Raw genomic sequence first — 12,492 nt, forward strand, 5'->3', positions numbered from 1 at the left:
AATTGAAAGGAAACACCGTGGCCTCTGTTTTTTTTATCCAAATCGTTTCATTTCATTTCAAACTAGCCTAGCGATAACACGGACCATGAATCATTTTCCTTCTGCGAACCGTCGGTTTCTCAGCCAAATTTCAGGTTTTATGAACACTTGCTTCCCTTATACGAAAGAGTACAAAAACGAAGTCAATGAATATCGTCCACTGGTTTGATTAATTGCACTGAAAAACCAATGACGGTTTTTTTTTAACTTTTCCACGCGTTGTACGTGACCAACTGCACGACGAATGGAAATGGATACCGGATGCCGGACAGCCGAAATTGAAATGGAAAGGAAGGAAAGCTGGATGAAATGGCACCGCTTGCTACCATCATCACTTGCCGATCGCTTAAGGCTTGATCGTGTTTCTTCGCCTGCCAGCGGAAGAACAAGAAGCCGTGTTGGGCTGCCATTTTTGGGTGCACAATTAATCTGTCACACACCGGACCGTGGTCACCGAAAAAACGGTTTAGCCTCAGGAGTCGTGAAGAGGGAGCGAAAGAAGCAAAAAGTAGAACAGCTATGGCTTCTCCGAAAAAGGAGAGTCGCTGATCGTGACGTGTTATCCGGAGGGGCCACCTGACTTCGGCACGGACGAGTATGGAAAGTCCGGTCGTCCATCAACTTACAATTTGCCGGAAAGGGGTGTCCCTACGATGGCCCCGCAGTTTGGGTTGACAAGGTACAAATAAGATGCGCGAACTGTCGTAGCACGGAAATCAATCGAAATCGTAAATTCAGTGATCAGCGTGGATTAATCGCAGTCCTTTGTCGCGGATAGGTGATAAAAGATGGTAAAATATTCAATCGCCAAATAGAAAAGTGGCCTAATAGCCAAAGCGCGTGTCAGACGAATAACGTCTTTATTTATGCACACTAATGGTCTTTTTTCAAATGACCTAGATACAGAAACATAAATCATTCGAAAAGATAGTCTTTGATTATTAGTTATTAAAATAAGAACACTTGCCTGATCAAAATGTACAAAATTAACGATTAATACTTATAATTATAATATGTTTGACTAAAACATTGCAAAAAAGAAAAAAATTATGTAGATATTTCCAATTTCTGAATGTTCCAAGCACGTTTAATCACATAAAAGATGTCAGATGAGTCGCAATATTGTCAATTTAAAAGAGATGGAAGTAATTGAAAAATCGTTTCAAAATAAAAATCTAGTTAGAATTACATAAAATAAGTAAGATGAGTTAAAATATTGTCAATTTCAAAAGATTCAAGTTATTGAAAAATTATTTTAAAATAAAAATCTAATAAATGTAAAAATCTAATCTAGAATTTCAATTTCATTTTCAGCTAAGTGAACCCGCATTTTTAATAGAATAGAATTAATTTTGATATTGAAAATTACATTCTCTAACATTTAAGAATAGGGTTTCATGGATGATTAAATAGATTCTGAGAGCTTAATAATTTTGAATTCTATTGCAAACTTCCACTCCATGTCCACAAGATTTCCTCAGTGAAAGACCAAAACGGATTGCAAAAAAACAAGGTCTTACGCACGCCCTTCTTGTTGGTTCAACCATCCACGACGTAGACCATCCCACAGCTTGTCGTCCCGAGCTCCAGTTCAATGCACTCCTTGTGCGCCGGCTGGGTATTCCCCAGACGTGCTCATAACGCCGGGTGTTCCGGTTGGCATGATTATGTTTGTCGTAGAAGTTTGTCACGTTTGTAGCCGAGTGTCAGAGACAGGAGGTGCTACTTGCGCCGCATACTAAGTCAAGATCTTTCTTGCTCACTTTCCAAACAGACAACTCAGGAGGCGAGCGCGAGAGCGTCGCCGTAAGACGGTCTGTCTACTCGAGATTCCAGCTCATCTCGATAAACGATAATAGGCAAGATAGCGAAGCATGGCGTCATGGGTGGTTAATTTCAAAATAGAAAAACGAAACAGATAGGGGTATTTCCCGCTCGGTGAATAACCGCAGCCCAAATTCCCGACAACCAAAGACGTGATGATGGGCAAAGATAGAACTGTGGGCGGCGGCAAGAGACATGTTGGCTCGGCTCGATTGACAATGAGATCAAATTGTTGGGCAACCGCGAGGTGAGTGTTTGCAGCAGTGTGGAAGCTGATAAAGTTGCACCCCAGAAACAATCGTATCCGAACCATCGACCTGAGGGGTGATTGATTATGATAAATGCATTTCACATTCCACGCGTCGGATCGATTGGTGGCACATTGATTGTTTTTCCTTTTCTCGTCGCCGGAAGAGCATTAAATAGAAGAAGAGTAAGATATGGCTTATCAATGTTTATAACATTAATTGCACTCAGTTTCAACATATTTGGCAATTGGAAAAAAAAACCAATGATATTGAATAAATTCTTCAATTTTCTGCAATGCGCCGACATCTGGAACTGGAACAACAACCAACTTGTTTGCACCAGACGCTAAAGATACAATAAACTATCCGACTGGAACCAGTCGGGTCGTTGGCAAACCTCAAACCCCAGCCGTAGATCAACAACCTACCTTTCTCGGCAACGTCATCCGCGGGACGTCGCGAAACGTGCCCTCGGAGGATCGCCGCAACTTGAAGCGAGCAGCTGCCGTTTCCATGTTGGAGCATAGAACACACGCTAAACTCGACCTCGACGCAGGCACTTGGCGGAGGAAAAACCGATTGAGAAAAATCGAACACTGGACGGTACGGAGAGGAAAGGACAGGCTCCCAGCTGTTCAAGGTTGCGTTTGTCGTCTGGGCGTGCGATCGGAACCTTGACTGCTCGATTTCTGAAACACGCCTTTGCGAACAACAAGTCGATAGCCGTTCCGGTACGGCTTAAGGGCCAGCACCCTGTTGGTTTACTCGCTCCAGTCCAAATATTAATCCGTGATTTATTCCTTCCTGGAGTAGTATTTTTTCACGTTTGCTACACTTCTTCTGGTCGAGAGATGGTCGAGAACTCCGCAGAGAAGCCAGAAAAGGAAGGTTACGCCGCACATTCACCGTTGCACATTCACTGCCTTGTGTAATATTTCATCCGACTTAACGACGGCAGCTTCCCCACAGGGAAGGGTTGTTTGCGAAGAACGACGACCCGACGAGACGCGGATTGTAGGGAAACTTTTCTCGCGAGACGGAACAGTGATCGTTCTGGAACACGATCGTATTTGATGAAGCCTGTCAAGTAGGGGCGGTCTAAATCACGTCTAAACACTTGCCGATCGGATTTTGCCGACACAATCGAGAGCACAAGGGACGCGAAAGTACTCGAAACCCCGGGACAAACAGTATAAACGGATGCACACACGCGGTGAACTAGCCGCTTGCAGGGATATCGAATCAATGGAATGACCCGTCGATTCGCGCATCCATCATCCAAGCAGCCTTCAGCCGTTGACAGTTGGTTAGCGATACGAAAACAAAACACACAAACACGCTCGCACCGAGCAGTGACCGATAATTGGAATAGCGTTGGTTCCTGTTTGTTTTGCGAAACCGACCCGACCCGGATCGACGCTGAAGTGTTACTGGCCCGGGCGCGTCTCAGACTCCCGGTCAAAACCACGTCGACAGCTTCAGGCCTGAGGACTCGTGTACGGAAAACGCTCTCTTCGGACTTCGGACCGCCACAGACAGCGATCCCCGGCGTGACCGGCGCAATTCTCCTGTGTTTACCCCTCCCTCCCCAACCGAGAATGGAGTGGGTTCGGTCCGGTTCCGCCGTCTGTTTTCGAATGGCCCGTTTTGGACCATTTCATGGCCACCTTTGCCCGCCCGGTTTCGAAGTAAACAAAGGCAGCGGGAATAAAAATTGTCTTACGAGAAACCAATCGGCAAGGAGCGGGGAGCGAGTCCGAGAGTAAGGTGAGAAAAGTGGCCAAAAAACGGACAAGTTGCTACTTTAACATAAATAAAGAAGAAGTCATGCGAACGGCGAGGCGTTTTCGGTATTCCTCCTCGTTTTTGCCTACAAACGTGAACTGAAAAGTTCGCAACCGTAACGGTAGGAACATTACGCGTGCTTTTTTTCATTTCATTTTACTTTTACAACACGCCAACGAGGATCCGGTGTTTGGAATCTCGACACGAGAAGAGAATAACACAGTATCGCGGTTGGATGGTGTGTCGTTTTACGTTGCGTTTTATCCGTGGGCCACGTAAAAACGATGGAACTTTCACACCGACCACCGTAAAAGGGCTGCCGGCAATAAATGGAGAATCTTTTTTTGAGTTACCTCGAAAAGGAAGTTGCAAAGAACACTTTGTAGCGCGGCGTCGAATGGTTGAAGCGTATTTTGGGTTACATATAAAGTTGGATGAAATTTCGAAAATGAATTTTGTCAACAAATTGATCAAATTGATTTCTTTTGCTTTCCAAGACAACACTAGTGAGTGGAGAAGACCGGAGGAGACAATAGTGAGAGGAGGAGTGAGACTTGGAGGAGACCTTTATCGACAATCTGGGTATTTAACGACGAACTAATAGCGATAGGACATAAGCATGTGCTTTAGTACTTTGAATGTCAGGCTATTTAAATTATACTATTTGAAATATAATTTTGCGAAAAGGTATTTGTTATTAATTTTTACAATAAAATAAAATAGAAACACAATAACATGAAAAAGAAACATCATTGCTCAGCTTTAGCTACTGGTCGCCATTAAAGCTTTTTTCGTAGTACCAACATTTAAATTAGCATCCACTATAAAATGCAGGTATGTAGATGTAGATAAAGTTGAGAGAAGTCTTCAACAATTTTAAAATATCCTACTGAAATTCAATACTATCCAATTATTCCTCAAAGCTACGCGAGTAATGCACCGATTATCTCAATGTCCAAAATGTTTAATGTATTTAGCGTACCCCATTATTTTAATGTTACTACGACAAGTTTTAAAAATGCCATACCGTTAATGTGGACATCTAGAACCAACTAAGGGAACATTGGTTCAGTTTGTGATTTTTGTTGTTGTTTTCGTTTATTATGAAGATTATTAAGTGTCTGAAGTGTCCTTGAACAAATCGAAAATAAATAAATAAATAAAAAGATAACCTCATAAGTTCTTTTATGGGTTTGAAATATACATCCTTATGTTTCTAATCTGCAGAAAAATCTTAGTTCTTTTTAATAAATGCAATGCATCTACTGATGTTTTATGTTTATTTGAATAATGCAGTGACGGACCGCTTGTGACCTACTCCTATCGTGAGTAGCAGTTTTCCAGCCAGCCAGCGCAAATAAGCATTTCTTGTCGCGGCCATCGGCTCGAGGGGTGTGTATTTTTCCCGCAACCCCTTCCCACTAGTTGCCTTCGGCCCGACCCATCTACCCATCCGACGCTTCGACTGCACTTCAAGAACTCCAACTCGTCGCGGGATGCGTGGGTGGCTCGGAGGCAATTACAACGTCTTGCAAGCTCGACGCCGCTGCCAGATCCATCGGTTGGATGGCATTTGAAGTGGTGTGTTTACGGTCGTCCATTGCGGAGTAAGGCGCCACGAGCTAGCCAGGCCGTTGGTGCTAGACTGATGCAGCCATTTACGTTCGCCTCCCGTCCCGGTATGGTTTAATGGCGAGCGTGAACATTTGCTCGCAAGCGTCAAATGAGCCGCAGTCGCGGATTAGTGTAGTTCTGGGGCATGTTTCGATCAATGGTAAGGTATGGAAAATATGCAAAACATCCGTCATTTTGACTTTATTAAACACTAATGGATATGTTCCATTTGGGATCAACAGTTAGCTTTTGTTTTTTTATTTCTATTTTCACGGTGCGGGCCGTATTGTACGAGTTAGCTTTTGTTAAAAAAAAAAATTTGTAGGGAAGTCTTACAAAATGGAATTAACAGGTAATCAAGCTTTTAAATATGTGTCGCACAAAAAATAAACATAAGCCAAAGTTACTAAGCAGCGTACCAGTCTACGGTGAGTTCAGTACAATCATCATCCACTCAAAACATACTAATAACTCTTTGCTTGCATAATGTAAATGCGATCCCCAATCCGGCGAAAGGGTGGACACCACCACCCCTTACCTCGATAAAAGCCGTCAATCACTCGTGGCGCACTCGGTGGCGCAACAATAATGATGTACGCGCAATGCCACCCACTTCAACCGCTTGTAACCAGCTTGTGGCCGGACTCGAACGTTTGGAAATTCCCCCGACAACGCGCAGCGTTCAAATAGTTGGCAAACGCAACACAGACAACGCGTTTGTGTGATCGAACGCAGCGGAGAGGAGCCACCACAAACAAATGAATAAATAAATAAGTTTTAAAAAAACAACAACCAAAGTGCGCTAAAAATAGTCAGTCACGTTTCCGACCGGCGCAACAAAACGTTGCACCGTGCGATCTCCAACGCTCGCAAATTGCAAAACGGAAATGAAGTGCATTTTCGCGTCGCCTGGTGTCATCAATCGATCGAAACCGCGTGGGACGAATGGCTGAAAGTGGTTGGAGTTCGCTTTTGTCAGCCTCGCGGGGTCATTTTTATTAATGCATATTTTTGTTTAGCTCGTTTGTTTTTTTTTCGCGTTCGTGTCGCGGTTGCGTTTCGGAGCGACATTTACGGCGTTGATCCTCCGTGCGATCGTCGCGACGCGAAAAAGCGCCCAGCTCGCGATGTGGTTAATGATCACATTTTATATTGTTTTGCTTCGCTGTGTGCGCTTTTGTGTGACCGTTGATTTGTGCTGTTTTGTGCCAGTTCTTTTTTTTATCCCTTTTACTGACGCCCTTTTCGGAGGCTCCCCGGTAGGTTGGATGCGGTTCGATCACGTGCGGTTGTGAGGGTCAGAACGTATTCCAACGGTGACAGATGGAGGTGTTTGTTCAGTGTCAAGCGTTTTTTATCGGAATAAAATTATCTTACGGGTCAAGAACATTTGTTCAATGCAATTTTCAGTTATCCAGAAACCCTTCAAATCAGTGTTTCATCCCCTTGGTTGCGTGCAACAGTTAATATCATTTCTTGCGGTAGTAAATTTTACATTTTATTTTTATGCGGAAAACTTATGCCGTTGGATCACGTGAGCAGACACACTTGGTTTTAAAAGCGGTCTCCCCTCGAGGGCTAAAGATTAATCCCAAACGGTGATTATAGGTAAACTATTTGCTCTGATACTAATCAACTTCTATCGCTCGTAAAGCAGCAAACAGATTGATTGGCTCGCATTCGCCTGCACCCGATCACTTAACTTTTATTTGGCCATTTTTCTCGAGGACAATTAGCTAATGCATAGAGTTTCGCCAAGCGGCCATTTGGCCCAAGCGGTAGGGTAAACATTGCCCTTACAAGGCGGGCAAAAAATGGACCAGATAAATGTTAAAGGCCTGCAATCGTGGGAGAAAATGATATGACATTTCCCAACGAAATGAGGGGCCCTCGCAGTTCCGGCAATTAGTACCAAATCATACCGGTTGATCGTGAGAACAGATAATGATTCGTGTGGTAGGGCTTGGGTGGCCTTGCCCCAAGGCGTCCTGGTGTTCTCGTTCGGTTTTTTTGCACAAGCGTGCCAAGAAGTTGCAACCTCAGTTGTCAACTCGATCGAGTCGAAATGAAAGTGACGTACGGACTGGGCAGGCCGGCACCCGGGGTCCGACCACACTGGAAGGTCACAGGGTCCCCCGGCCGGTGTGCGTGCAATTATTTGCACATTAGGGGCCGCCCTCCGGTGCGCTTGGTGTAATTGAGAAATTATGTAAATAGTAATTAAATTCTAATTAATGCCAGCACTCCGCGCATAGGGTGACGGTATGGTGCGGCCCAGTCGGACCTCTAGGAAGACGGAAGCTGCGTCGGCTGCTGGGGGATGAAGAAATCGAACGGTCACCTACCTCCGAAGGGAAGGATGTCATGATGTTGCCCGCGTGATGGTGCAGAGCCGGACTGAAGCGCATGAGGCGCGATATTGACGACCCATTGCTGGAGCTGCCCTGGCTGGAGGCCGTTCCGGGGCTGGCCACCTCCGTCATCAGCTGGGCCATGATGGGGGAGTGTTCTGGAAGATGGAAACCAGTTGAATCGAAACTCATAATTTGGGTCTTATTTTCCGATGTAACATTTACAATGTAAGGGACACAATGTTAATTGATTCTAAACTAATATTAGATTTCCATTTATTACATACTCCTATCGCGATATTTTTGCGCGATAAGATCTAATTTTCCTCAATCCGTTCAACAAGAGTCCCACACCATTGAAAATGCCTCAGAAATAACGCAAAAAATGATTGTTGTACAAAGTTGTGGCCATCGCGGTATTACTTGCCCCCATCACAGTAAGCATGCCGTCATCACCTTTTACCGGGGCGTTTGTTGCTCCCAGTTTCCTTGGATTGAATTATTATGGGACGGGATCGCTATGCTTAAAACTCTTGCAATCGTTGTAATATATTGGACCAAAGACAATTAACAGACAGGTCGCAGCATACCATGTAACGAGCCGAAAATCGTGGGAAAATTGTTAACAGTTGGTTAAAATTTTGTTTACTTCTCACGAACAGCGAAGAAAGTGGGGTAAAACTGCAAATTTGGTATGTTCCATCAACAGAACAAAGAGTTGAGGCGTTCGAAATATGTTCTGGAGGAAGACTGGGTATAAGGCAGACCAACACACTTCATTTCGGCAATCACAGCGAGCAAAAGGATCTATATCACATGATTTCACACAGAAGAGCAGTTTCTATCCGCAGGACCATGGATACTGTGATCTAGAATTACCAACTACCTATTTCGCGAAGATTTTACCGGAGATCTCCCATAAGTATGCTGGAAATTTTTGTAAACACTTTTTTAACCAACTGTCACAACAATGGCGGAGCAAAAAACAGCTTTGACCCGACCTGTCTGTTAATTGTCTTTGATATTGGACGTATTAACACGTTAACTGCTAAGCGATTGTAGCACACTCTTTTAATACAATATTTTTTTGATAAAATGTGTTTATAACATTTATTAAACCGGCGTTTTTCAAAGGTTAAGCAAAGTTTTAACTTATTAGACAAAAACTTTTTAGAACTAACGACAGCTGGCTATCAAAAGTGATAGCCATGGCAGTCAACGTTTTAAGTAAAAGATGATGAAAGAATTATCTTACAGACCAAATTACCAAGTTGTGACTAAATAGACCTGTCAGACTATCACATATGATGCAGATGAATAACGAAATGTTTTTATTTTTAATTGGACAATTAATTTCTTTTTAGTTTCTTAAGTTTAAGTTTAATCAATCATGTCACAGAAGATAATTTCTCCCGAACAATTTGTAAGAACTCGGAACTTCAAAGTAAATCAACCCAAGCATTAAAAAGTCGTTCGCTATGTTAAGTACAGTGCAATACCAGTTAAAATATGTAAATACATTAAATTTTAATAAATTGTCATAGTTTTTTCCATCTCGGATTAATGTTTACCGATCCTTGCACTATAATTCATATAGCAACGTTTTATAAATGTATTTAGCAACATTGGGTTAGTTCGTTTGAAGTATTCTTAGTTCACTGTCTTAAAAGGACAGTTTAAGATTTATTTTGCAATAAGTGCCGTTGTCTTTCACTGATGTGAACAAACAAATAAGTTTTGCCATTTAATTTTAAGTAACAGAGACCGCACACTTACCAGGGCTAAGCTGCAGCATCGGAGACTCGAGCGAGTCGAAATCGGAGAAAGTCGCCTGATGGAAGTCGTCCATTCGCGGGCTGCTGGAGGCTGGCGCAAAGTTTGGCATCTGTCCACCGAACACCGGTGCCGTTGCCGCCTGCCGTGGACCCTCCGACGACGAGCTGCTGGAGAAGGAGGCCCGCGGTGTCGGAATGGACAGCTTCAGCGGCGACAACCGTTTGGCCGGCGGTAGCTCCGAGTTACGCCGGGGCAGCTGGTGCAAGCTTTGGTCCTCCATTCCGGGTGGCATTTCGCCGCAGGGCTCCGGCATTCCGACCCCGGGCGGAAAGGCCGGTGGTAGGCGAAGGTTCGAGAACGGACTCGCCATGCTTTCACTGCGAATTACGATCACACCCACGGCTGGGATCGTCGACCGAAACCCGATTCGCGATCACTTTTTAGACCTTCTTTTAGTTGTAAAAACACTGTCTGCGTTCCACAAATCCACCTTAACTGCCTTCAGCGGAACGTTTCACTGGCAAAGACGGCGGATAGGAACGGATTCGGATCACAATTTTCTAACAGTTGTCGGTCTCAAAACTCGGGCGCTTCGTTCACCAGATTGACGCTGTTTGTTTAAACTTTGCCTCACCGATCCCGAAGAAGACGGTTCTGCACATAAACAGAAATTCGACCACTACGATATGAATGGATTCCTGTGTTTTTCATTTCGCGTGGATGGTTTTTGCTTTCCGCCCAATGTCTTAGGAAAGAATGGACTTTTTCCGGTGAAAATAAACGAAACGACGTTGTTTACACGATGAAGGCGAACGATCTCGGGTTTGGTTTCGTCGAGATTTGCGATGCTTATAAAATAAAATAAAAATCAGCAAAAAATAGACAAAATCTGTTGCCCAACCATGTGTCCACGGTTGCGCCAAATATTCTACATTTAAATTGGCTTAGTGAGGGCAAATGAACATGTTAAAAATGAAGGCAAATCTTATATTATTACTGCAAAAAAAAAAAACCTAAACTTACAAGGTTAAAACGCAGACTGCATATATTTTACTGTCTATCAAAAATCACATTGAACAAGACAGTTCAACAGAGTTTTTGGCACGAATTTGGCACCGTATGTCAACTCGGGTCAGTGTGGGAAAAATTTCTCCCCGCGAAAATGATTGACGTCGCCGGGGAAAAACCAAAGCCTTCTTAAATTCCATAATGTTTTATTTACATCGTTGCTTTTTGTTGTTCGAAACAAGAAATACATCTTTGCCATGAAATACGCCGGCGATGTTTTTCATCTCCGATACGACCTTTCCGGCACGGCACAAACTCGCGAGAAACAAATACGAAAAAAGACCCACCCATTAGCGTGGCAATATATTTACGATCAGACGAATCTAAATATTCTAATCCGTCAGATTTCCATTTCAGCCAGAGGTTTTTTCTTCTCGATTTGTTTGAAATCTGCCTTGTCCCTTGGCGTAATCAACTGTTACGCATGTTTGGTTCCCTCCTGAAACACCGACCGGGAAGGACAAGGTTTTCCCGAAGGAAACTCGAGTGCACGACCTTTGCGTAGTCGGAAAAAATGAACCCCCGTCCCTTCCCCCTCCCATTTCGTGCCATGCGTTGTTTATTTTCGGGTCAAATAAACCGCGAGCGAGGAAATTAAAAGAAAAATCGAGGCAAACGTGTACGCAGCCAGTTTCGCGGTGGCAAACAGCGGTACCGAGTGCGTACGTACCAAAGCATTTTTCCTGCCTTTTTCGGCTAAAAATAGCCTGGAAAATTGCGGCCCAGCACAATTTTGCGCCCTAGTTTTGCGTCCCGGGCGAGCGCAACCGTCCCTTAGCGAAAGTAATGCGAGTGATTTTTGTTGTTTCTGCAAGCATCTGAAATTGAAATTCTCTGGCCAGATAGATTTCCTCCTTCCTTGGTAGATAGAACGGGTGGAACTAGTTCCATCGTAGAGAAAGAAAAAAAAACACGCGAGCCAAGGAAATATGTTATCGTGGCCAGAAGTCTCGTGTATTGGCGCGCAGTACATCGCGATTATTGAGAAGAAAGGAAACGTGTACCACGGGCGGATGGTATCCATCACAGAATGGGGCCTCGTGTGGTCGTCGAGGCACTCCACGAGCCTATAAAACGTGCTGCGAGCTACAGCATGCAGCAATAGGGACCTATTTTTATAGGTCTATAAAAAAAAGTAAGGGGATAGTAAATTTTAAATAAACCCACTACCGGACAGACAAGGCTCTACAAGTGCTAATTGAATATCGACTCGGAAATTTATTATCTCTCAAATGCGCCATTATCCCGGTTCCATTCTGTTTCGCCTTTGGTGGCGGTATTTCAATTTTATTATGACAAGAAAAATTGTAAATACATCGAACTAGGCTAGTTTGTTTTCCTCTTCTTAATGCCTGGTTAATGTTAATTTGTCAATAAATTAAATTAACTGGCGCGACAACAAGCAGAGACATTTATGCACTTTGTTTAAGAGTGTTTCAGAAATCTACCATGAATTCATTTTTACCGAAATGTAGCCGTATTTTAAATTTCATTACAGTTTTTTAAAGAAGGATTGGGGGAAACCAATTTTACAATTGAAGAAAAATACATAGACTATCTGTATAACTTATATTGTAGTTTAAGTTCAAACATGATATAAACCAAGTACTAAACCAGAGAGTAAGCCCACAACAGTTAATTTCTTATGAACTGGAAAAGCTTATGGGAATTTTTGTATTCAAAATTAGATTTGCAACATTAAAAACTCCCAAAATTCTAGAAACAGACTACAATAAAAGCAAACATTTCATAACCGAAATAAAACCTAACAATTACATGAGATTATG

General features: G+C 43.3%; 1 protein-coding gene across 1 annotated transcript in view; it reads right to left on the reverse strand.

The window, feature by feature from the left end:
• LOC131294173 (NAD(+) hydrolase sarm1) overlaps positions 1-10,007 on the reverse strand; it is a 38,266-nt gene extending 28,259 nt beyond the window's left edge. The window contains exons 1-2 of the mRNA XM_058322218.1: positions 9,638-10,007; positions 7,856-8,019 (exon numbers count right to left, since the gene is read on the reverse strand). Of these exons, the coding sequence (XP_058178201.1) occupies positions 7,856-8,019; positions 9,638-10,007 (534 nt within the window). The remainder of the gene's footprint in view (positions 1-7,855; positions 8,020-9,637) is intronic.
• Positions 10,008-12,492: the final 2,485 nt, after the last annotated feature.

This window comes from Anopheles ziemanni, chromosome 2 (genome assembly GCF_943734765.1).
Source record: "Anopheles ziemanni chromosome 2, idAnoZiCoDA_A2_x.2, whole genome shotgun sequence".
Taxonomy (NCBI): Eukaryota; Metazoa; Arthropoda; class Insecta; order Diptera; family Culicidae; genus Anopheles; species Anopheles ziemanni.